This window comes from Ipomoea triloba, chromosome 9 (genome assembly GCF_003576645.1).
Source record: "Ipomoea triloba cultivar NCNSP0323 chromosome 9, ASM357664v1".
Taxonomy (NCBI): Eukaryota; Viridiplantae; Streptophyta; class Magnoliopsida; order Solanales; family Convolvulaceae; genus Ipomoea; species Ipomoea triloba.
Window position 1 is genome coordinate 1051972 of NC_044924.1, and position 24024 is coordinate 1075995.

Consider the following 24024-nt stretch of genomic DNA (forward strand, 5'->3'; position numbering starts at 1 on the left):
TGGGACAATTGAGTACAACTATTTCCAATAATTACAAATTTTTTTGTGTGTGTTTTACTTAACATTTTGTATAGAGTTATGAAGTAAATTAATTTTTATTAAAAATAATTTTCCAATTTATTGTTTTTCATTTTATGTTTTCACAATTTTATCATTTTTCATTTTGTAACTCTTCCAACCAAACGGCATTACCAAACGTCAACGACTCTAGTGTTTAAGACGTGGAGACGCCTAGTGGGCATAGCAATTAGCAACCAACAAATTGCAGACCTCCCGCGTCCGCCTCGAGCCGTGGAAGATGAGAATCCGCCATTCTATTCCACTCAGAAAGCTCGATAGGCCTGAGCTTTTACAGGTTATCAGGCACTTCTCATCACGTAATCTTATTACAACCGCGGAGCCCACAACCTCCCCTGCAATCACAGGCGAGGCTCTGCGGGAATGTGTGATTTCTTCTCAGTGGCAATTCATCAAACAGGTTGTGCCCGAACTTACGCCCACCTTGGTCTCCTCCACCCTCTCAAATCTCCGTTCATCACCAGGCCACGTTCTCGAATTCATTCAAAAGCTCAGCCCCAAGTGTCTCGATATCGACTGCTATTGCCTCGCCATTTCAATACTCTCTCGCCTTCCATCACCACATCAAGCAATGCAGCTACTCAAGCAAGTAGTCAACTCTCGCACTGCGACGCAAAGAGAGATTTTTGATGGGTTAATGAGTGCTCGAGAGAAGTTGGAGATAAAGAGCACGATATCTTTGGATTTTCTAGTGCGGGTGCATTGTGAATTGAAGAAATGCGACGAGGCGTTGAAGTGCTTCTACTTGATGATAGAGAAGAGGATTTTGCCCAAGGTTGAGACTTGTAATGCATTATTGAGTTTGTTTTCCAATTTGAATAGGATTCAATCAGTGTGGGATGTGTTTGGTCAGATGTATAGGTTGGGGATTAATTCAAATCTCTGTACATTTAACATAATGATCAATGTGTTGTGCAAAGAAGGGAACTTGAAGAAGGCTAGGAAGTTTGTTGAACAGATGGAGGCTTTAGGATTCAAGCCAAATCTGATAACTTTTAATACTTTGATAAATGGGCATTGTCAGAGGGGTGATCTCAAAGGAGCAAGCAAACTTTTGGAGGCAATGGAAGCTAAAGGGGTTAAACCAGATTCCTATACATACAATTCTCTGATCACTGGGTTGACAAAGGAGGGGAAGGTTGAGAGGGCTTCTGTTCTTATCAAGAAAATGGATGAATCTGGCATTGTCCCAACAGCCGTGACTTACAATACTATGATTAATGTATACTGCAATAAAGGGGATCTAGAAAGGGCGTTTGCTAGTAAGGATGGTATGGTTAGGAGGGGTATAATGCCTACTGCAACTACCTATAACTTGTTGATTCAAGGTTTGATTCTTGAAGGGACGGTAGCAGAAGCTGATGATTTAATGAAAGAGATGAGAGGAAAAGGGGTGGCTCCTGATGTTATTACATATAATACATTGATCAACGGCCATTCCAGGGCAGGGAATGCAAAAAAGGCTTTAAGTGTCCATGATGAAATGTTGAGCGGAGGTATTGAACCTACACTTGTTACTTACACTTCACTTATTTATGTCTTGGGCAAGAGGAATAGAATGGGGGAGGCAGATGATTTGTTTGCGAAGATGATAAAGAGAGGAATTTTGCCGGATCTTATAATGTTCAATGCGTTGATTGATGGCCACTGTGCTAATGGAAATGTGGAGCGTGCACTTTTTCTTTTGAAGGAGATGGATAGGATGAATGTTACTCCTGATGAAGTTACCTACAATACTTTAATGCATAGGTATTGTAGGGAGGGTAAAGTTGAAGAAGCTTGTAAACTTCTTGATGAGATGAAAGGCCGAGGAATCAAACCTGATCACATTAGTTATAACACTCTAATCAGTGGGTACAGTAGGAGAGGTGATATGGAGGATGCATTTAGAGTACGAGATGTGATGCTAGGTTTAGGATTTAGCCCCACCCTTCTCACCTACAATGCACTTATACAAGGCTTATGCAAAACCAAGCAAGGTAATGCTGCTGAGGAACTTCTCAAAGAAATGGTTAGTAAAGGCATTACTCCTGATGACAATACATATCTTTCTTTAATTGAAGGGATTGGGGATGTTAATGCTTTCTTGGGGAAACAAGATCCATTATGAATATCTTACAGTTTACCTGTTGTGAGAAGGTGAGCAAATATCTAATGTGAATGGTCATTGATGCCAAAATACCAGAGCGTCTATAGGTATTGCCTTTAATGATTCTCACACCGGCTGCTTTTGCTATCTCTAAGCAAGATGCCTCGTGTATTTGAAAGATGGGGTATACTATATCCAAAGGCAGTGGAGGTAAAGCAAGATGAAACACTAAAGAGCTTCAAATTGGTGGCCCTTCAAATTAAGGCTATCTTGTTCTTGCATATTTAATGGCAAGGGTCCTTGTAGGACAGTACAGGGAACTCCAGCTTTGTTCAAGCACCAGAAGGAACACTGATCATCACATCATGTTTAAGTTTCAAAAAAAAAAAAAAGGACATGTGCAGAATATAGGCAATAGTATTTATCTTCAGCATAAAGATGGTATCTTTTTAACAAAAGCCATTTGGTTATGCTAAGAAATTTCTTCTACAAATTGTATTGCATGACTTTGTCATCACCATGTTACACTGATTTCAAATATTCATATTATAATTCAGGGCAATGGCAATCTCTATTCAATTTGAAGTTTGAGTATCCATAATAGTCTCTTGACTATTGACATTTATCAATTTTTATCCCCGACTTTCAATTGGACCATAAATGGTTCCTTGACTATTGGCCTCTACCAATTTTCATCATCGACTTTCAATTTGACCATAAATGGTCCCTTGACTATTGATTTTGTTCCAAATTTGGTCAAATTGAAAGTCGAGTATAAAAATTTGTAAATGTCATAGTCAAGAGACAGTTCCTCAAATTAACTCTTAACTCTTATTTTGTTCCAAATTTGCTCGGTTTATCTTAGAATTCTATGATGACCTCCTAAATCAGCTTGTTTTAATCAAGAAAAGCAGGTTATCTAACATTGTGTGGCTAAAAGTTTTGCAGGAGTAGATGAGAAAGAGAGGCAAAGATATCTTAGTTATATATATGTAGCCCCAACAGAACAAATCTACAAGACAAAACATGGAACCAATTCAAAAGCACATTGACCTTGATTATTGAAAAACAACACTGAACCAACCACCAGAGTTGCCATAACTTCATTCTTCAGATTCCTCCAGGAAAGCTTCAACTCGGAGGAGGACGAAACCGACAGCGACTCCAACAAGAACAAGGCCAGGGATTATGGCAGCAATCTTGAAAATCTCAGCGACGGCATTGCAGGTTGCAGAGAGAGCTCCGCCGCCATTACCCTTGCCTTGTGGTCTCAGTGAGCTTACAATCTTTGCAAATGAGTGGTCAGCGCAAACAGGGACGCCTAATGCAGATACATGGTTATGTGCCTTGAGGCCTTCAAATGAATTCAGCCCACTAATGTACCTCACTTTGGTGCTTCTTCTCTGGGAAAACCTGTTGGCCTTTGCGGCGACAATCAGTGAAAGCGTAGCCGAGGCTGATGCTGCTGCCGTAGCCATTATTTTCTGCTCCAAAACCTGTACGAACAAGACAAGAATGTGAACAATTACTTGTATTGAAGAATGAATTTATGCCTGAAGAGAAGAGAAGAGAAGAGTGTTTATGATTATGTTACCTGTTTGGGATGGCTTGTGGATTGCTCTAAGTTTGCCAAAGTAGAGAGATAATAAAAGAGTGAACATGGTACACTGGTGTGAGGAGAGTGTGAGAATGAAATCAATGAATGGATAAGGGGTTGATGAGGTGGTTGTCTGACTAGCCCACAGATACAAGTGGATCAGTAGAGAAATTTTTACTTTTATTGTTGTCCAGGCAACAAGGAGTGGGGCCAGGGGCTAAAACCATACGAAAGAGTATATCAATTTTGAGAGTCTAATACATGGACTTTTAAATTTTACTCTAAATGATAAGCTATTTTTTTTTTCATGTAGGTCCCAATACAAATGCTACATATTCTATGCACCATATAAAAAATACTAATAGTTGGTTGATTGCCTACATATTCTATTAGCACCATATAAAAAAATACTAATAGTTGGTTGATTGGGTGAAACGTACTTATAAATTTGACTTTTTCAATTTACCTAAATCACCCAGAAACATGTTAATTACGGAGTACATTAAATGAAATTTTTACTTTTATTGTTGTCCAGGCAACAAGGAGTGGGGCCAGGGGCTAAAACCATACGAAAGAGTATATCAATTTTGAGAGTCTAATACATGGACTTTTAAATTTTACTCTAAATGATAAGCTATTTTTTTTTTCATGTAGGTCCCAATACAAATGCTACATATTCTATGCACCATATAAAAAATACTAATAGTTGGTTGATTGCCTACATATTCTATTAGCACCATATAAAAAAATACTAATAGTTGGTTGATTGGGTGAAACGTACTTATAAATTTGACTTTTTCAATTTACCTAAATCACCCAGAAACATGTTAATTACGGAGTACATTAAATGAAATTTTTACTTTTATTGTTGTCCAGGCAACAAGGAGTGGGGCCAGGGGCTAAAACCATACGAAAGAGTATATCAATTTTGAGAGTCTAATACATGGACTTTTAAATTTTACTCTAAATGATAAGCTATTTTTTTTTTCATGTAGGTCCCAATACAAATGCTACATATTCTATGCACCATATAAAAAATACTAATAGTTGGTTGATTGCCTACATATTCTATTAGCACCATATAAAAAAATACTAATAGTTGGTTGATTGGGTGAAACGTACTTATAAATTTGACTTTTTCAATTTACCTAAATCACCCAGAAACATGTTAATTACGGAGTACATTAAATGAAATTTTTACTTTTATTGTTGTCCAGGCAACAAGGAGTGGGGCCAGGGGCTAAAACCATACGAAAGAGTATATCAATTTTGAGAGTCTAATACATGGACTTTTAAATTTTACTCTAAATGATAAGCTATTTTTTTTTTCATGTAGGTCCCAATACAAATGCTACATATTCTATGCACCATATAAAAAATACTAATAGTTGGTTGATTGCCTACATATTCTATTAGCACCATATAAAAAAATACTAATAGTTGGTTGATTGGGTGAAACGTACTTATAAATTTGACTTTTTCAATTTACCTAAATCACCCAGAAACATGTTAATTACGGAGTACATTAAATGATTGTAATATGTACTAAAAAAATTGATGAGTAATTCTACATGTACTCATACTGCAGCATATGATTTGGCATGTTTTGATTGCTCAATTTAATAGGAAGCCATGATGTTTATCCATTCATTTTTCTTTTCTTCCTCTAATCAAATTTGAACACAAATGGGAGTAAAAATTGGGAGTAGAGTTTTGGAGGTACATTAAGTATTTTTCTTAATTTTTTGATTTGATCAATTCATTGCATTATTTATTTGTACAAATATTTCCTTCCAAATTTTCTATTGTTTCTTCTAAAGCAAATAATTCAAACAAATACAGTAAATTGAACTAGAAAGCAAATAATTCAAACAAATATAGTAAATTGAACTAGATTCAATAATCTAAGAACATCCACCCGCACATGGTTTCCTCCATAACAAACGTTGGATGATTCAGAGTGCTCCTCTGCTCCAAATGATCTGGGAACTTTCTGCATCAAACACATATCATATGATCATATCATTGTTTTCAAATGGGGAAAAAAAGAAAAGAACATGCATACACAAACCGAGGTCATTGTAGTAAATGGTTGAGCTTACTAAATAAAGAGACCTGCTAACATTGCAACTTTTGAGATGGCTTACATATTCAGGGTTCTTGGAACAGCTAGCCCTGAGATGATGATGCTGTCTGAGGAGGGATCAATGGCTGCTGAACATCTCTCTCCAAGCCAGTCACTTTGAAGATTCGTACGGAGAAAACCATAGCTCCATCATACCTGAACAACAGAAACTCATTTTCTTTCAGGGAGTTATCTCGATGAAAATCCTTCCAGCCTTGGCGCAGAAACAGGCCCTCTTCATTTCTTTCCAACTTTACATGCCATGTTCCACCTCCTGAGTCACCCTTTAGAACTCCACTTTCTTCATCTTCTTCAAGGTGCTTCTTAACAAAACATGGAGAGATTCTCTGCAACAAGAAATCATGATGTCAGATCACAAGGAAAAGTTACGTTGTAACTAAAAGAAAATGACAGTGAAACAAAGTCTGAAGAAATATAATGGAGGAGCAGAAGCAGAAGATTACCAGAAAATCAGTGGTGAGGGGTGCTTTGACAATCTGGAAGAAGGAAGGTCCCTCGGTTGTGATTTCTTCATCACTCTCTTTCTTCTCCATTTTCTTGTATGGAAGACTGGGAAGAGAGACCATTTATGAGATGGAATCTAAAATGAAATAAATGGACCACCTCTAGTATGCACTTATTTTATCTTTGTCTTGATTCTTGAAGCATCTTTGTATGGGAGCAAAGTAAAAAGCTAAGAATTTTAACATCTTATTCAATATAATGAACATCCAAAATGAATTCCCAAAATGAAGCATTTCCAAAAAGGTGTATTTCCTACAATAGAAGTAGGTAAACAAACTAGGACAACTCTCAGGCAGATTTACAGCAATAGATGTCTAGCTCTAAATCACCCAAATCTAATACCTGACTCACTATATCATTAAGGGCTTAATGATACCAAAACCACTAGATATTGCTTAATCCTATACTTCAACCAAACTGATTTCATTTGCATTATCTAGCACAGCCCGAAATATGTGCACCTTGAACACAAGGTTATCATCCTGAAGGTACTTGATCAGCTCAAAACCACAAGCATCTCCTGTTGCTAAGTTTTTCTCCCTAACAAATGCTGCCCATCCTTTGCTTAGAAAGCAAGGCTTGTTAATGCATTTTATATTCCAACTATTCCCTTCAGAATCTTGAACTTCAACATTTTTTGGAATAATGGGAAGATATTCCTTGGTAAATTCACGTGGTATATGCTGCAGATTAAGATGAAATTACATGAACACATCAATGCCTATGTTAAACGTTGCTCTCACTAACCAGTATAGACTGCATAAAGCAAGGAACTTAACTCATTAACAGTAAATAAATTCTTTAGATTGTCAAATAAAGCAGAGAAGTCTTACCAGAAGAATGCTGCCTGATATGTTATATTCTTTCAAACTGACAGTAAAATAAGGATTGTTTGGTGCAAACATTTTTGCATCTCTACTTGCCCTTTCTTTTTCCTGGGCTGTAGCTTGTCTTTGCATAAAATGCTTGGAAGAGCTTTTACTAGAAACAGATCTTCGTTCCTTTTCTTGTTTTATATTTGATCCCTCTCCATCTGCAAGTAATGACAATAGCAGTCACTGAATGATGCAAACATGTTTCAGACAGAACTTGAAAGCCTGAATAGTAAACAAACCGGTCTTGCAATTTGGAAAAATTGGAGACAATCTGTCAGCAGTGTCTGATTTTCCATCATCCCTGACCAGAGTGCATTTTTTCCCTGAAATTTGTTGGTTATTTGCATTCTCCACAATCAGGCCAGCAGAATCATTGTTATGTCTACTCTCACTGCCCAGAAATGATTTGGCAAAGAGTGGCTCATTAGAATAGCCATCATCAGGCACATTTTCTGCATCTGATATGCTCCCCTCCTCACCAAACATTTTCCCTTTGCCTCGTGTTCTATAGGAACTTTGAACATTTACCCATCCAGTGGCAGCTCTCTGTCTCTTGCATCCACTTCCAAGTCCCGACAAATCAGCCAAGTTCTCCTGAACTTGATGACACTTCAGGTCATCCAATTGTTTGACAGATCTGTTGCCATCATCACTACCACCACAATCAGAAATGCCAACACACTTTTCCTTTGTAAACTGCAGATTCTGACTGATATGAGTGGATCTTTCTGCATTAGCATTAGTACTAGGCAGGTCCCATATCTCAGTAGCAGTCTTGTTAAACAAATGCACATCAAAACAGGCACTCTTTGTATATATGAAGAGTAAAAAGTACCCAATTCCAATAGAGTAATACTCCATAAATTTTCGCCAACCATCAGTAAACAATACCGTTTTTCCAACCTTCTTCAAGCGCACACACCATTCATCACCAGTATGAACAGTAAGCTTAACCTCGCCAGAGAGATAATGTCCATATCTCTCCACAAATCCATCAGGTATCCTCTGCATCCATTAATAACACATTTAACTTAACCAGACAAAATAAAGACTGACCCCATCATATATAACTGTTGGTTAAATTATGCTAGTGACCCCAACAATTAGTCTACGTAGCTCGGCAGCCACCCCACTGAGCTAGCTACAGCATCCGAGGGTTAGTCTATTTTCTCCAACAATAACAATATATACTTAGTGTCTCGTTCAGCTTCTCCAAAGGTTTAACCATGACAAAATGCAAAGATATTAACCACAAATAAGACTCCAATTTAAGCACAGGTTACAGACGTAGTTTTAAAATGATCGGAAACCTAAGGAATAAAGATATTAACTACAAATAAGACTCCAATTTAAGCACAGGTTACAGGCGCAGTTTTAAAATGATCGGAAACCTAAGGAATCGAGCTGAATACCGACAGTACTTACAAGTTGAGACTGATCGGAGACGGAACGCGTAATAATCTGAGAAAAACACGGGCTAGAAGCGCAAGGGAGGGTTCGCATTGCTTCTCCCTCTAAAGTCTAAACTCTACCGGTGCTATGATCTGAGAATCAGGTATCGCCGGGACTGGGAGGTGGTTTCCGGCAGCGGAGTTGATTGGTCTTCAGCTGAGGAGGTGCTTTCACAGAGAGATTAAGGCGAAGAGTGGAAGCTTTAACAGAGAGAAAGCTTTGAGAACTCCATCGCTGGATTGAGCTAGCATTTCAACCCGCCCAAATCTCAGTGTTCCGTTAGATGTTTCAACAACATCTGGCGGATAAGATGGCACATTATACTATGCATCATGGTACAGTCGTACAGAAAAATGTTGATTTTTTTATTTACCTTCAAAAGTTTTTTTTAAAGGTACATTGTTTGATTAGTGAACAACCAAATAATGAAGTCGATACACAAATAAATACAATTTCATCATATTAAAAACAAACCTTTATTAATCCTCCACAGTATAATTTGCCTTGCAGTATCGAATGGGCTCAATAATCGTCGCCTAATTGGGCTTACAATCATCTCCTTATGATTGGGCTAAAAGCCCACTTATGGCGCAGTTGTCATTTGTTAACTACCAGCTCCACCTCCCAACTTCCATAACCGTTTCCAGGAAAATAAGAAAGATCCCCCTCATTGATCACATCATCTGAAAACAAAATCCCCATACGCCCATCTTCTCGAATCGTGAAACGTTTTCGTCAGGTAAACCTCTTTTTAATGTTAGATTTTTCTTAGTATCTCCTGAACCTTACCTCTTTGCCCTCAAATTCAAGTTCCGTCATTGATTGTTAGCAATAGTCGTGTAAAATCAGTGTATAACTTGGTAAAATTTTCAGATTTCTGGTTCATGTTATATGTTTTTACGGCCCTTTTCTTGTTTAATTTCCCAATGTGGATAGTAGTACTGTATATGATATGTAGAGCTTGAGTTTCATTCAGAAGGTGGGGATGGCAGCCATGGCGATCAAAGTGGTGACGCTGACAATGGCCATAATAATAAGCTGTGTATATGCCAGCAGCGACACAAATCCTGTATTTGATCCATGTTCAGATGCAGCGGTTCAGAGATGGGATGGTTTTACATTTGGTCTGGTGTTTTCTTCCAAAGATTCCTTCTTCTCCAACCAAACTCAGCTTTCTCCCTGCGATCGCCGCCTCCCCCTTTTCGGATCTCCTGCTCAGCTTGCGGTTTTCAGGCCGATGGTCGATGAGATTTCACTACTCACCATCAACAACACCCTCTTCAAACCAGTAAGTCCGGTCTTTAATTTCAAGTATGTGTGTGGGAAATCACAAGTTTCAAGTGAGTGGAAAAAATCTATTGACTTTATTGGTTTAAGACCGTTTAATTATGTATAATCTATGATGGTTTAACGTATTGTGGTCCAGTTAAGGTTACATGCAATGTGCCGTTTATTAATTATGTACAATTTATGCTGGTTAGTTTAACTTATTGTATTTCAATTATGGTTACATGCAATGCGAGGCTTACTCGTGCATCTCTCGATAGTGTCTACCCGTTTGGCCGTTTTCCTTGTCACTAAAAAAAATTAGTTGTCTGTTATGTGATGACATTTTTAAGAGTTTTATTGTACTTCTCATTCTTACCTTTTCAAATTTACTTTATGGTGTGACAGACATTAAGTTAATTTTTTTTATGTGAGTCCTAATAAAAATATATAGGAGTAAAGAATGAAAGTACACATATCATTTTCTTATTTTTAGTGTCTTTTTTTTTTTTAATGATTTCTCAGGTCTTTTCCGGTGGTCATATGGTGGCGTTTGCTGGGAGAAAATATGCGGCGAGGTCTTTCCCAGCTTTTGTTGCCGACGTTAGTTACACCGTTACCAGCCACACCTTGGTAACACGTACTAAGAATCGGTGTTTTCTTAAATACATACTATAAGCAGCGTTAATTAATAACATTAGATAATACGTAATTTTATGTTCATGCATGCATGCAGGTTCTTGAATTTCAGAAAGGCATCCTCCAGAATCTATACTGGAAGAAATTTGGTTGTGTTTCTTGCATCGGAGATTCTTTGGTTTGCCTTAATCAGACAGCCTGTGCAGTAAAAAGCAACAAGTGTCATGGCCATGGCGGGGACACCGACTGCAGCATTAGCATACAGTTGGCGTTTTCAGGCACGGACAAGAACGATGATGTTCTCAACTCTTGGTACGAGGTGAAGAATCTCCGGCAGTATTCCCTTTATGCACTCTACTCTGAATTTAGCAATTCTGTCACCAGTAGTCCATTCCGTAGTCTTTTCTGATAAATTTGTAGGTAAACTAGCTTGTATTATTTGTGTTTGTTCATGGAGCTATAAAGACCACATCTTTTTTCAAATGAATTGTCATTTTTTAAAAAATATTTATGAAGAAATTAAATGACTTTTTTTTTCCTATTTGTATTCATTTTTACAACTTATGTGATGATAACTAATTTAGTTAATTTTTGAACAAATCCTACTCGAGAGGGTGAATCTCCCAAATGTTACAATTGCTAATTGTAACTCTCGTTTGCAAACAACATGAACAAATTGATGACCCTGCACCCAGCAAGGTTCTTGGAAATCAAATTATAACCATTACGTCACAAACATGTTTCTAGATGCATATTAGTATAGACATGCATGACAGGAAAATTCCTATCGAATTGGTGAAGTAATTGGTTTAATAATCTCTATACTTTAAAATTAACTCTATCATTTTTGAATTAAGCCGATCAATTATGATTATCTTTATTAAATAATAATTGTGAGATACCAATAACTTTGTGGTTTAGTGACATGGAGTGGTTCTTTAGGCCAGTGCAAACCTAATACAAGCAAGTAAAAATGTATTACGGTAAACCATCTAAAACATTAATAAAAAGTATGGGAGACCATGGTTTGGTTTCAGTTTTGAATTGATGGTTCACAATTTTGGAAAATATAAAATTGGAATCGGTGGTTCATGAACTGCGGGTTCAAACCATCTTTATTGTTTTTGTAAATTATATTTTATATTTTTTAAATAATTCAAATTTAACAATTATTTTTGTTCAACTTTTTGATTCTAAATGTTTTTTTTAAAAGATGATTATATCAAATATTTAAACTTTAAAGTTAAACTAAAAAATAAAAATAACTTTCCTTTAGATAAAATTGTTCCTCTTTTTTTTTTTTTTTTTTCCCCAGTTCATAACCGGACAATTCAAACCAAATCGTGTTCATCCCTACTTAATACTATACAATTTGGAGTAGATAGTTGGTGAGTAGATTGCTAATACAATTGAAAACTCATAATGTAATTAGTAAAGTGTGCAATTTTATATTTATTATTTTGAGAGAAAATTAAACATAAGATACAAACACATAAATTTATTGTATTTCAACCTAAGAAATATAAATTAAAGTAAACAGGAAAAATAAATATAAAAGTATGTGGATCGATATTCCGATTTCCGATCGATCCAATAGGAGAAATTTCAATTTATTATAAATGAAATTATTTACATCATGCATATGGCTTATATTGGATCAACCACATACACATGGCCAAGAATTTGTATCTCTCAACAATTTTCTCCGGTTCAACGGTGAACCCGTTCTTGATTCTCCGATATTCATGTCAGGGGCGATATGTTTCCGGCGAAAAAATGGACGGTCAGTTTTGATTCATCCACTACCGGCCTCTGAATCACATCTCCCCTTTCTCATATATAATGTCCTGATTCATTCATTCATTCCAGCAGCCTTCGGCCGGGGCCGAATAACGCAGTGATATAATCACCGCAAAGTTTTTATCCATAATAATGGCCGTCGGCTGTTTTATCTTCCTTTTACTCCTATCATTCTCTTCCTTTTCTCTTGCATTCTCCGATGCCGACGCAGAACACATTGCTCGCCGCCAGCTCCTCCATTTTTCGATCAACGGCGAGGTTGATTTTTCCGGCGAAGGTTTCGAGCATAAACTCGACGTGAACCTTGAGTTTGCGAATCACAGGCAGAAGAAAGCTTATGTAGCTCTCCAGGCATTCAAAAACGCCATCTTTTCCGACCCAAAAGGGATCACAAAAAACTGGGTCGGCCCACACGTTTGCTCCTATAACGGCGTCTTTTGCGACCACGCTCTCGACGACCCAGAGCAATGGGTGGTCGCCGGAATTGACATCAACCACGGCGACATCGCCGGCCACCTTCCGATGGAGATCGGGATGTTAACTGACCTTGCTTTGATCCATATGAACTCTAACCGTTTTTGCGGGATCATCCCAAAGTCCATATCTAATCTGAAACTTCTGTTCGAGATCGATTTCAGCAATAACTGGCTGGTCGGGCCGTTCCCGGAGGTGATTCTGGAGCTGCCGTCGTTGAAATACCTTGATCTCCGGTACAACAATTTCGAAGGCGCGTTGCCGCCGGCGCTGTTCGACAAAGATATGGACGTTATTCTGTTAAACAACAACCGTTTAGAATCCAACCTGCCCGAGAACTTCGGAAACTCAACCGCCTCAGTAATCGTGTTGGCTAACAATGAATTCTCCGGGTGTGTCCCGAGCAGCATTGGCAGAATGGAACAGAGCGTGGAACAGATCCTGCTAATGAACAATGACTTCTCCGGGTGTTTGCCGGAGGAGATCACTTTGCTGAGAAATGTAACGGTGTTTGATGTTCAGCGGAATAAACTGGTCGGGGAATTGCCGGCGGGGTTGGAGTATATGCAGAGTTTGGAAGCGGTTTCGTTTGCTGGGAACATGTTTTCTGGGCATGTTCCTGATGGGCTTTGCAGCTTGCCTAACCTTAAAAACCTGTCGTTTTCCGGGAACTATTTTGAGATGGAGGATGAGTCGTGCGTGCCGCGGCAAGATGGGGTTGAAGTTGATAATAGTGGCAACTGCTTTCCTGAACGGCCGGGCCAAAAATCGGCCCAGAAATGCTATGAATATTTGAGCAAGCCTGTGGATTGTAGTAAAAGTGGGTGCAGAGCTGCGCCTAAAGGCGTCGGTGCTACTAAGGAGACGCCTAAACCAAAACCACCGGTTTCCTCGCCACCACCGCCCGTTGCCTCTCCACCACCACCTCCACCTGTCTTCTCTCCACCCCCACCTCCACCTGTCCACTCTCCACCACCACCCCCACCGGTCTACTCCCCACCCCCACCCGTTTTCTCTCCACCGCCACCTGTCTACTCACCACCCCCACCTCCACCTGTCCACTCTCCACCACCACCCCCACCGGCCTACTCCCCACCCCCACCCGTTTTCTCTCCACCGCCACCTGTCTACTCACCACCCCCACCTCCACCTGTCCACTCTCCACCACCACCCCCACCGGCCTACTCCCCACCCCCACCCGTTTTCTCTCCACCGCCACCTGTCTACTCACCACCCCCACCTCCACCTGTCCACTCTCCACCACCACCCCCACCGGCCTACTCCCCACCCCCACCCGTTTTCTCTCCACCGCCACCTGTCTACTCACCACCCCCACCTCCACCTGTCCACTCTCCACCACCACCCCCACCGGCCTACTCCCCACCCCCACCCGTTTTCTCTCCACCGCCACCTGTCTACTCACCACCCCCACCTCCACCTGTCCACTCTCCTCCTCCACCTCCACCTGTCCACTCACCACCACCGCCGGCACCCGCAAAGTCTCCACCGCCACCTGTCTTCCGTGACGTAAGACTTCCTCCAAACTTGGGCGCTGTGTATGCATCACCGCCACCACCGATATTCCAGGGTTATTAAGACTGCAACATCGACATCTTATCTCTATACTGTAATATCGTTCATAGTCGTTCAAAAGCAACATACAACTGTCTGCAAAAATGTAGTCAATGTTTAGTATTCTGCTGCATATAAATGGAGAGATTTTACCTCATTCGTTAAATTTCGCGCATGATCTATAATTATATGACACACAAATATCAATTAATGTGATCATAATTTGGTAAGGACATAAGGAATAAAGGTTATGCCCTCCCCAATAGTGGGTTTGGGCACAAAATCTAAAAAATAAAAGCTGATTTATTGTTAACTAATGGGATGAAGGAAAATTAGTGATATATTTCTCCTGCTAAGAAAGAAGCTCATTTTTTTTTCTTTTCCATTGTTTCTTTTCTTTTCTTAAGCTCATTTTTTTTTCTTTTCCATTGTTTCTTTTCTTTTCTTATGGTTGACTGACAATAACTTATATATTCACGTGATCTTCACTTAGTTTCACCCAAGCTTCATCATGGTCATGGATAGATGCACAAAGAGTCAACCGTTACCTCCACTGAGGCTCGAACCCACTCCCATCATCCATGTGAGAGTGTAAATCGGGACACCGGGTGCCACTATACTCTTTGACAAATATGGAGTATATTAAGAAAGGCAAAATCTACAAAGTACAAGAATTTTGCTCTTCTTTTTTCTAATAAAATAAAATAGCTCAATAGAAAATGTATTGAGTATTGACCATATACAAGTTTTTTTTTTTTTAAATAATGTTTTTCCAATGATAAGTTTATGCAATTACGAAAACTTTTTCAATTCCATGTAACAAACACAATAAAATAATTAATATATTGGGAATTGTGGAAATTTGCAATTGTAAATTTGTAATCCACTATAAAAGTCTTTCTTGTGTCAACGATTAACATTGTAATTGAAACTATGATTGTTATAATAATAAAATTAGGGGTTTGTTTTTGACACGTGAGAAACAATTAACACAATGGTTATGAGTTATGACTTCTCAATTTTAACTTCAATATTGACGGTTCACAAAGGAAGAAGCTAATGATAAACAATTGGAAATGATTCAATAGTTATGGACCAAATTTGGTAGCTTTGGGCTATATTTGATAGAGTTTGTATACTCCGTATTATTTTAAGTTACAAATAAACTATAAGTTAAATTCGGTAAAATATGAATTGTTTAAAACAATAATTTATTTTAAAATACAAACATAAATAACATTTCAAAATAAGTTACTAGCTATTAGTTTTTAAACTTTAAATTATCTTATAAGTAAAGTATGTCAAAAAAACATTAAAAATTAAGAACTAAAATTATAAATAACTAAAATAAATGATAATCAGAAGACTAAATCCGAAATTAACTCTTTAAAATTTTATATAATTTGTAAGGTTAGATGTTCTAGTTTCATAATAAAGCAACAGTTTGGATGTGGTAGAAATTGAAGTGTTTTTTTATTTTATTTTTTATTTTTTGGGTAAGGTTTAGGGTGTGTTTGGTAACCCGGAAAATAATTTCCGGAAATCATTTTCCGAGCTTTTGGTGTTTGGCAACGTCCGGAAAATGTGGTCAACGGAAAACATTTTCCGTTGACCATGGAAAATGAGCCCATTTTTCCGGAAAATGGCTTCGTGCGACCTTTTTTTTGTAAAAAAAAAAAAAATTATTTCTAATAAATATTATTAGTTTATATATTTTTATATTTTAAATAAAATAATAAAAATATAATTATACATTTCTACTCATTTTCCGGAAAATGAACCAAACACACACAGACAGTTTTCAAGAGTATATCCAAACACCGAAAATGAACTAATTTTCTGGAAAATGACTCATTTTCCAGAAATCATTTTCCTGCTTTCCAAACACACCCTTAGTTGAAAATTGAAATTGAAGCGACACGACGTCGCATTTATCCTGCTAGCCTCCAGATGGCATGGCAATTAGTAATTTCGTATTCCATTTCGTTTCGATGCGATGCAACTACCAACCACTGAACGTGGTGGTATTACTTTCTCTGTGATTTTGTGAATATCCAAAGAAAAATCTAGTTCGGAGATATGGCGGATAAAATGACCGGGTCTTCCAATGAAGAACATATAACGCTTGTGCAGGAAGAAGTTGAAAAAGAGGCTGAAACGAAAACGGCAGCTTCGGCGAACGAATCACAAGCTCAACTACCTCCGCCACAGGATAACAGCGACGGAGGATGGGGTGGTTGGAGTTTCTCGGCGATCTCGTATATATCCGACTTTCAAAAGGTCGCTGCCGTCGCCGCCGAAGAGATCTCTCGCAATGTACGTCTTTCTATCTCATGTTACTGTGTGCGTGCCGATTTTCTAAATTTGTAAATAGTTCGTTTGACGCTGGAAATGCCTAGATTCTCTAAACTGTGAGTAATATTCACATCATTTTTTCAGATGAATTATGAGATCTGTTAAATCATCACCAAATACTGGATATCATATCTTGTGCCTCGATGGTGCCTTTTCAATTATTTACATTCCCAGTTTGGTTTCAGTTGTTTGTTCATTTATTTGTGTAGGCTGTCGAGGCTGCTAAAACAGCTGCAAAGAGCATTTCTGAAATACAGAACACGCTTGATGACGCTGAATCTCATAAAGACGATCAAACCGAAACATCCTCAGTGGAGGAGCAAAGTGAAGACGAAAATGACGTACGGCGACAGGCTGCTTTGGAAAAATTAGAGAACGCTAGTGAAGATTCCTTCCTTGGTCAGGCAAGTTACAGTGAAATGGACTAAGATGTAGCTGTTCATTTACAAAATATAGAGGGCGTGCCGTGCTCATTCACTAATTTTTTTATAGGCATAGATTTTAATTATTTTCCTAACTTGTTTGATATGGCCGTAGTTTCAACCTTTAAACCATATGTGCAGCACTTGAAGGTTATTGACAATTCAGTTGAGAGTTTTGCTTCAGGAGCTTGGCAAGCATTAGGAAATGCAATCAAAGGAGGTTCCGATTTTGTCCACAAGTACATTTAATTACATTGAAATTGCAGATTATAGCATCCAAATTATTGACTTTGCTGTCCATTTATTTATTATTTTATTTTAATTCTAAGTTTGGGAATTTATTTCATTGCTGATATACCATATAAGTGGTTAACAAAACAATGATTTGCCATATTTTTCAGACTTGAGGAGTCCATTCAGCAGAGTAGTTTACCTGCAGCAACTGGTTCTGCTGCACCTTCCATACTAGAGGTCTGCACCATACATCATTAATTTTTATTTTGCTTTAGCGGCTGCTGGTTATACTAGGGCTATTTTACAGACAGGAAAAGCTTATACTGCCAAGGGAATGCAAGTGCTTGAGCAACTGGGGAAAGAAACTTTGGATCTTCTTATCTCAGAAACTGATAAACATACCAAAGAAGCCGGAGGAAATATAGATGAATCTCAGTTTGAAGAAGTATCATTTGATCGGTGTTTCTATATTTATGGAGGTCCAGACCAATTGGAGGTCAGTTACTTCTGTTTGCTCACTTTGCTGTTATATCTTGAGGTATATTTCTTTGGTGCGTTCAACTTTGAAAATGTTGTTTATTCACAGGAGTTGGAGGCATTCTCCAACCATTATGCAATGTTATTTAACCGAAGGAAAGTGAAGCTGGCGTCCGAGCAAAGATCTATTTATGATGGAAAGCTTAAACAGGTGCAGCAAATTTTTGACTTGAGTTCTAAAATCAATGGAAGTGTAGAGTCAGAGAAAGGGAAACAAGTAGAGACTGGAAATGAGGACAGTGCAGAGGAGATAAAGAATTTACATGATTCCAGTGTGAGGAGAGCTTCAGAATTAGCGGCTGGGTAATATATGACATAAACATATTGAAAGTTCTTTCTTCTTCTTGTTTTTTTGGTCGAGGGGTAAGTGGTGGAAGGGTTATCACATATTCATCATAAGTTTCTTTTCAGCATGCAATCTGGGTAGTTTTTGTTGCATATTATGATTGGATGTTTGGCAAAGAAAACATATAATTTTTGGTCAACTTCTTTTCAAGTAAAAAAAAAAAAGAAGCTCTTTCTGTTTATTTGCAGCTTTGATAATGCTTTGGCTGGACTAACTCCAAATGACATGGTTCAAAGAACTGCAGGGAGATTGGATTCCCTTCATTCAGAGGGTGTTCATGTATGTGTACATGAAGTTATTTATTTAGCTCTTTGTTTTTGTATGATTGGTGTAGTTAGGAAATAACAAGTATCTTATCCATGTGAATACAGAGGCTCTCGGACATATGTTGTTCTGCTGTCACCCAACTTCTGGTGCTTGGGAAATCTATCATATCTAATGCAAACAAGGCTCTGGATCAGGATGTCGATGAGGAAATGGTGAAATTTAATTGGCCCGGGGATTCTGTAGAAAAGGCTATGATTATCCGAGCAAAGGCACAGCTGATTGTTGGACTTGTTGAGGCAGTCTGTTCTGCTTTTATTACAGGTAGAGTTGTGACAGTTCTCATTTGTTCTGTGTTTTTTTTAAAGTCAATTTGCAAATTTCTTTTTGTTTCTTGATTTTTCTGTGTAAACCTTCACCTTTGTCTTGTTATTTACTAGATCAACCCATAGTCTCATAGGTCAGGCAACATCAATCCTTGACTAGTCCCTTGTATGCTTCCTAGAGAAATCGTTGATGGGGTTACTTGAATGTGTGTCAGGATCAATTATGTCTGATATATACATATGGAGATCTGGTATTATGAATTGCAATATTAAATATATTGGCCTATCTGATTTTTTATGAACTTGATTATGCTCTGCAGGCATATCGAATGTGACAGAGTCATACATAGCTGCAACCAAAGATGATTCTGCCAATTTGCCTGCAGCTACTCAAAAATCAATTCAGGACAAAGCTAATGCATTTTCAAAGAATCTTCATGCTGATCAAAGAATAGCCATGGACAAAATTCAGGATGGACTTCAGTACTTGTCTTATGTTGTCCTCTCAACCTCAATTCCTGCTGCTTGAGAATACATTGACACTAGCAACCAAGCATTCACAACCAGGTTCTTTTTTAGTTTTTTTTTTTTTTTGGGTGCGCCTTCTTTTCTTTTTTTAGTTTATGAGTGTAAATAATTGCAATTTTAAGTTTATTCAACATGTCTTTTTTGGTGTCACACACTTTTCAGCTTGCTAGGAAGAGTAACTTCTCTATAATATGGTTAATGTTGGAATGGATCTACTTTAATTAGTAGAACACCTTGTTAACTTCCCCCAGTTTTTCCTTTGAGGGAAACAATATAGATATGTTATGGATTGATGAAATAAACTTTACATACATATTCACATTCTTGGAAATTGGAATCTTGGCCATGAGTTATAAGATTTTCATTGTTTATAATCCTAAAAAAATATGTGCCAGACGGTGGACCTGGCCATATCTTTCCCCGACTCCCTGAATGACATGCAAATTTCAATTCCATACAAAAGTAAGTCCAGATTACATACTCGTTCTCATTCATGTACTCCAATAAAATTCAGGTTACATACTGGTTTCTTACTTTCTTATTCTAGTACAATATATATAATACTTGCAATATGCCTACATAATCAAGTCTTTCAAGAGGCTATAGCAGAAATGTGGAGCTTATAGAAGGTATGCTACTCATCAGAACTCTTGGTAGTTTTGAAATGGTAAATTTGAATGTTTTCAACACCAAGCTTCTTGTAATTACTGGTCTTTCGAGTAGTGAAAAACTTTCCCCAGTTATACGGCTTGTACTTTGCTGGATTTTCCTCGTTCACTATCTCATCCAGGGGCTGCACCCAAGTGTAGTGTGCAGGGTTAACGAAGAACGGAATTGAAAACCGTTCCCTCTCCGAGTTCACCTTAACCCTGTGTTCCACACTCTCATACTTGTCATTGCTCCAAACCTGATCATCATTTACATATAGCAATATGATTCAATGATTATAGTTTTAACTTCAGATAAGACCAATACTTGTTGGATGAATGTGTAACAGATAAATAGTATAGTACCTGAATAATGTCACCGACATTTATGATATAAGCATCTGGTGTAGGCTTGACAAAAACCCATTCTCCATCTGTTTTCCTTTTCACTTCAAGCCCTCCAACATCATCCTGAGCCAGAATGGTCAAAGCCCCAGCATCCTTGTGTCTCCCTACTCCAAGAGCCAGATGAGGGCTAGGGCATGGTGGGTAGTGATTCATCCTCAAAAAACTGGTTTGGTCCTTAAAGAATCCATTCAATCGCTTCTCTGGCAACCCTAAGCTTAGGGAGATGAGTTCCAATAGCTTGTAAGAAAGCTTTTGAACTTCGTGGACATACTCTTCACATACCTCCCTGAAAATGAAAAAGGCAAAAGGTTAATGTTCTTCTCACTGTCCAGCTTAAACTTTTAGTTAAGTCAAAAAGTTATAATTTGTCGTGTAAGTTCTATGAAGTGAGATTTACCTCATTTCTGGAGGGTACTCAGGCCACTGGCTAATCATCTCCTTGAGAGCCTCGTCATCGGGCTCAGGAGAAACCGGAATGAAAGTACTTTCTACAGAAAAATCAAATACTTCTTTCCAATCCCTGACATTCTTGGTATGCTCTGTATCATAATAACCGTACGGGTTTACCTCATCCCTCCTCACCTTACTTTTCTCCTCTTTCGGTAACGCAAAGAACTGTCTGGCTGCCAGCTCAATCTTCTGCCGCGTTTCTGACGGCACGCCATGGTTGATCACCTGAAAAAATCCCCACTTCTCGCTTGCATCACTGATCTCCGCCACCAGCCGCCGAAACTCATCGGAGTCCGGCTCCGGGGAGCTCAGTATCGAAAGGTCGATTATGGGAATTCCTTCTGATTCAGTGTTGGTGAGTTTAGGCCTGTGCTCAACGTCTTGGATGAAAGCTGGATCTACCTCTCCCATGGTGCCAAAAAACCACTGCTGTTGTGCTTGTGACTATTGAAGAAAGAGTGATCAGAATGGCTTTGTTTTATATTGAGTGAAAGCTGTAACTGGCACGGAAATAATATGTAACATTCATTGAACCTGGACAGCAATGTAGTAAGTGAAAATGGTTTTAATTTGTTGTCTGGTTCTGAAGTTTTGAGGCCACGTACGTGCTGAAATCACCAACGAGATTTTAACAACATGCTTTTTCATTATTTTCAGAAATGTCAGTTGATAAAAATATGCCAAAATTCTGCAAATTTGCATAGCATGACAGTTCGGACTTGGGATATGTCCTTAGGCGTAAAACTCAAACTTCAGTAGTGACGATGCAATTCAAAAATACAAAATTATTAACTTTTTTTTTGTTTACTTTTGTTATTAGTTGCAAATTCTACCATGCAACTTTTTATTTTTATTATAGCTTCGTATGGTATGTTTGGTATGACATTCCAAATCAAAGGTTAGGTTATCAGACCAATGATTTGGACTAAATAAAATAATGAAACAGAGCTTTCTTATAGATTTAGACAAAGGTTTTGATGACGCATTGAATTATATATTCATGTTTGGTGGAATGGTAGGCTGTCACCACTCACCACCGTCATCACCCATCATACCAGGGCATGTTTGCTACTTTGCTTCAAAACCTTTGTACACTGTTGTCTTGTGTTTCCATATCAACACTTGTGCCTTGCAACCTCAAAAACCCATACAATATCAACGGGGAGATAAGGTTGAAGCGAACAAAAAACTGTTAAATTTGTAAAATTTGCCAATTCATGTCGCACGCATGTTTCACATTAATTTAGTTTTTTTTTTTTTACGGGACAGAGTTTGCATACTATTAAGGATGCTCTAATATGCATCCAATACATTGAACACAAATGTACAATTCGACCAGAAGAGATCTTAGATCACAGTAAGAAGAGTAAAATGCAAATTCTAAAACCTTAATTAACAAAAAAGACAATGAAACAAATCTGAAGGCTGCAAGTCTGCAACACATATCGACTCATCAGATAAAAACCCCAAAGCTTCTCAACAAAATTGGAAAGCGAAAAAGAAAGAGGAAACTGAAACAGAACCAAAGACCGCGATATGTTGAGCTCTCTGGGATTCTCAGTACACAGATGAGAAATATTGGAGTTAACGATTAAGGAAGAATACCGCTGAGGTAAGTAACAGGAGCCACATAGGCGGCGGAGGTGGCCGCCGCCGCCGCCGTCATAGAATAGTAGGAATAACTCCGGCAGAACATGGCAACTGCTTCCGCGAAGACGATGATCAACTCTATGCCAAGATTCACCATTCCCATGCACATTTCCAGCTTCTTTATCACCATTAATGTTTTTAATTTCTTCCTTTCTGCAAATTCTTCTTCTTCTTCTTCTTCAAGGTTTTTGGGTGTTGTGTAGTTAGTTTGGTCTGATCGGTTGAGGTCTCAATTTATAGCCTCCCAAGTTGATCCATCAATTTCCTTGACACTAAAACTGTGAGCACTTGAGCTAACTAATCAAGTATTCTTGGCTTTCACAGATGCCCAGCAGACACGTAGATAGACCATCAAACATGGGGCCAACGTTAATGCTTTCCCTTTGTAATCAATCTAACGTACTATATATATTTATTTTCAATTTACAAAAGTAAAGTTGTAATCATTCAAAAGAGTAGAAAAAATCATCCAATAATTAGAAAGAAACAAAGAAAATAAAATAATTCATCTAAACCTCAAGAACCCTACCCTAATGCAATCAATTAATCATTTTTCAAAGTGATTTAATTTTTCCATAACTTATATAAGACTAAGGTATAAGTCCAGAGTAAGAATTTTATTTATTTATTTATTTTTTTAAATTTAAAAAACTAAAGGATTTCACCTTATGCATCCAACAAATGCCATAAAAAAGAAAACATAAAAAGTTGGTAGCATGAATATGTCTAGTTCATATATGTTGTAAGTCTCACAGAATTAAAAGTTCAAACGCATGTATATGCAATAATGTCATTGAAAGAGTTATTTAAATATAATTGATAAAAATTTAATTGAATTAGTTTTATCTCTAAAAGTATAGTATATTATTTTTATAGCTATATTGCTGCAACAAAGTATTTTACTTTATATTTCATCACCATTTCAATTTCAATGAATAAAAAATCACATGTAATCGCTCAACCGATCCATTCCTAACCGCAGACCACATGATTGATCTTAGCGCCGCAGTCACTCAAATGCAAAAAAGTATGCAACGAAAAAGGAAAAAAGGAAAATTAAATAAAAGATTGAGGCCCACCGCTCAATGCAGTTTAAATTCTGTGGAAAATGTAGTAGCCGTTGAGAGTCATTTTTGATTAATTTCAAAATCTCTACCCTAATTTCCTTCTAAATTCCGGGTCGACCCCTGACCCAATTCAAAATGTAAATCGCGGTTTGAATTCTGCCCCCATTTTCAAATCTCGAGAATCTCCACCGTCGATCTAGTACAACCTTCATTTTAAACTCGTCCGGACAACACAGTCAGCAAGAGAGAGAGAGAGAGAGAGAGAGAGAGAGAGAGAGAGAGAGAGAGAGAGAGAGAG

General features: G+C 37.9%; 7 protein-coding genes across 13 annotated transcripts; 4 read left to right on the top strand and 3 right to left on the bottom strand.

Moving 5' to 3' along the window:
- Positions 1-267: 267 nt before the first annotated feature.
- On the top strand, positions 268-2752 carry LOC116028338 (pentatricopeptide repeat-containing protein At2g15630, mitochondrial). 2 transcript variants are annotated; one of them, XM_031270026.1, is made up of 2 exons: positions 268-2057; positions 2142-2752. In XM_031270026.1, the coding sequence occupies exons 1-2, from the start codon at positions 299-301 to the stop codon at positions 2186-2188; spliced, it is 1806 nt and encodes a 601-aa protein (XP_031125886.1). In that variant the 5' UTR covers positions 268-298; the 3' UTR covers positions 2189-2752. The 2 variants fall into 2 exon arrangements, with proteins under 2 accessions (XP_031125886.1, XP_031125884.1); XM_031270024.1 differs by having other exon boundaries at positions 268-2752.
- A 370-nt stretch (positions 2753-3122) lies between these two features.
- On the bottom strand, positions 3123-3882 carry LOC116028339. The gene is made up of 2 exons (XM_031270027.1): positions 3762-3882; positions 3123-3663 (listed from the first exon to the last, which is right to left on the bottom strand). Exon 2 carries the CDS (start codon positions 3643-3645, stop codon positions 3271-3273), a length of 375 nt encoding a protein of 124 aa, XP_031125887.1. The 5' UTR covers positions 3646-3663; positions 3762-3882; the 3' UTR covers positions 3123-3270.
- Positions 3883-6094: 2212 nt separating this feature from the next.
- LOC116030813 (B3 domain-containing transcription factor VRN1-like) lies at positions 6095-9058 on the bottom strand. 4 transcript variants are annotated; one of them, XM_031273149.1, is made up of 6 exons: positions 8715-9058; positions 7529-8294; positions 7248-7447; positions 6876-7097; positions 6354-6459; positions 6095-6236 (listed from the first exon to the last, which is right to left on the bottom strand). In XM_031273149.1, the coding sequence occupies exons 1-5, from the start codon at positions 8790-8792 to the stop codon at positions 6424-6426; spliced, it is 1302 nt and encodes a 433-aa protein (XP_031129009.1). In that variant the 5' UTR covers positions 8793-9058; the 3' UTR covers positions 6095-6236; positions 6354-6423. The 4 variants fall into 4 exon arrangements, with proteins under 4 accessions (XP_031129009.1, XP_031129010.1, XP_031129008.1 ...); XM_031273150.1 differs by lacking the exon at positions 6876-7097; XM_031273148.1 differs by lacking the exons at positions 6095-6236; positions 6354-6459 and having other exon boundaries at positions 6577-7097; positions 8715-9057.
- Positions 9059-9386: 328 nt separating this feature from the next.
- LOC116028389 lies at positions 9387-11183 on the top strand. Its single transcript, XM_031270098.1, has 4 exons — positions 9387-9480; positions 9718-10029; positions 10533-10640; positions 10744-11183. Exons 2-4 carry the CDS (start codon positions 9727-9729, stop codon positions 11053-11055), a joined length of 723 nt encoding a protein of 240 aa, XP_031125958.1. The 5' UTR covers positions 9387-9480; positions 9718-9726; the 3' UTR covers positions 11056-11183.
- Positions 11184-12530: 1347 nt separating this feature from the next.
- Positions 12531-14658, top strand: LOC116030194 (pollen-specific leucine-rich repeat extensin-like protein 3). The gene has a single exon (XM_031272362.1). It carries the CDS (start codon positions 12579-12581, stop codon positions 14514-14516), a length of 1938 nt encoding a protein of 645 aa, XP_031128222.1. The 5' UTR covers positions 12531-12578; the 3' UTR covers positions 14517-14658.
- A 1814-nt stretch (positions 14659-16472) lies between these two features.
- On the top strand, positions 16473-20009 carry LOC116030195. 3 transcript variants are annotated; one of them, XM_031272366.1, is made up of 10 exons: positions 16473-16808; positions 17057-17251; positions 17411-17508; positions 17671-17740; positions 17811-17999; positions 18090-18343; positions 18575-18665; positions 18758-18974; positions 19297-19543; positions 19900-20009. In XM_031272366.1, exons 1-9 carry the CDS (start codon positions 16572-16574, stop codon positions 19503-19505), a joined length of 1560 nt encoding a protein of 519 aa, XP_031128226.1. In that variant the 5' UTR covers positions 16473-16571; the 3' UTR covers positions 19506-19543; positions 19900-20009. The 3 variants fall into 3 exon arrangements, with proteins under 3 accessions (XP_031128226.1, XP_031128225.1, XP_031128224.1); XM_031272365.1 differs by lacking the exon at positions 19900-20009 and adding an exon at positions 19667-19835; XM_031272364.1 differs by lacking the exon at positions 19900-20009 and having other exon boundaries at positions 16474-16808; positions 19297-19835.
- Positions 19968-21462, bottom strand: LOC116030196 (protein DMR6-LIKE OXYGENASE 2-like). Its single transcript, XM_031272367.1, has 3 exons — positions 20957-21462; positions 20518-20845; positions 19968-20411 (listed from the first exon to the last, which is right to left on the bottom strand). The coding sequence occupies exons 1-3, from the start codon at positions 21418-21420 to the stop codon at positions 20139-20141; spliced, it is 1065 nt and encodes a 354-aa protein (XP_031128227.1). The 5' UTR covers positions 21421-21462; the 3' UTR covers positions 19968-20138.
- Between the last annotated feature and the right edge of the window lie 2562 nt (positions 21463-24024).

Excerpts from the sequence above, each read along its gene's own strand:
- LOC116028338 (XM_031270024.1), top strand. The coding sequence starts at position 299 with ATGAGAATCCGCCATTCTATTCCACTCAGAAAGCTCGATAGGCCTGAG.
- LOC116028339 (XM_031270027.1), bottom strand. The coding sequence starts at position 3,645 with ATGGCTACGGCAGCAGCATCAGCCTCGGCTACGCTTTCACTGATTGTC.
- LOC116030813 (XM_031273148.1), bottom strand. The coding sequence starts at position 8,792 with ATGCGAACCCTCCCTTGCGCTTCTAGCCCGTGTTTTTCTCAGATTATT. Across the intron at positions 8,295-8,714 it reads TCTCCGATCAGTCTCAACTT|AGGATACCTGATGGATTTGT; the intron begins GTAAGTACTGTC and ends TAATGGATGCAG. Across the intron at positions 7,448-7,528 it reads TTTTCCAAATTGCAAGACCG|ATGGAGAGGGATCAAATATA; the intron begins GTTTGTTTACTA and ends CATTACTTGCAG.
- LOC116028389 (XM_031270098.1), top strand. The coding sequence starts at position 9,727 with ATGGCAGCCATGGCGATCAAAGTGGTGACGCTGACAATGGCCATAATA. Across the intron at positions 10,030-10,532 it reads ACAACACCCTCTTCAAACCA|GTCTTTTCCGGTGGTCATAT; the intron begins GTAAGTCCGGTC and ends ATGATTTCTCAG. Across the intron at positions 10,641-10,743 it reads CCGTTACCAGCCACACCTTG|GTTCTTGAATTTCAGAAAGG; the intron begins GTAACACGTACT and ends GCATGCATGCAG.
- LOC116030194 (XM_031272362.1), top strand. The coding sequence starts at position 12,579 with ATGGCCGTCGGCTGTTTTATCTTCCTTTTACTCCTATCATTCTCTTCC.
- LOC116030195 (XM_031272366.1), top strand. The coding sequence starts at position 16,572 with ATGGCGGATAAAATGACCGGGTCTTCCAATGAAGAACATATAACGCTT. Across the intron at positions 17,741-17,810 it reads CTGCACCTTCCATACTAGAG|ACAGGAAAAGCTTATACTGC; the intron begins GTCTGCACCATA and ends GCTATTTTACAG. Across the intron at positions 18,666-18,757 it reads TTCATTCAGAGGGTGTTCAT|AGGCTCTCGGACATATGTTG; the intron begins GTATGTGTACAT and ends ATGTGAATACAG.
- LOC116030196 (XM_031272367.1), bottom strand. The coding sequence starts at position 21,420 with ATGGGAGAGGTAGATCCAGCTTTCATCCAAGACGTTGAGCACAGGCCT. Across the intron at positions 20,846-20,956 it reads GAGTACCCTCCAGAAATGAG|GGAGGTATGTGAAGAGTATG; the intron begins GTAAATCTCACT and ends TTTCATTTTCAG. Across the intron at positions 20,412-20,517 it reads ATGTCGGTGACATTATTCAG|GTTTGGAGCAATGACAAGTA; the intron begins GTACTATACTAT and ends AATGATGATCAG.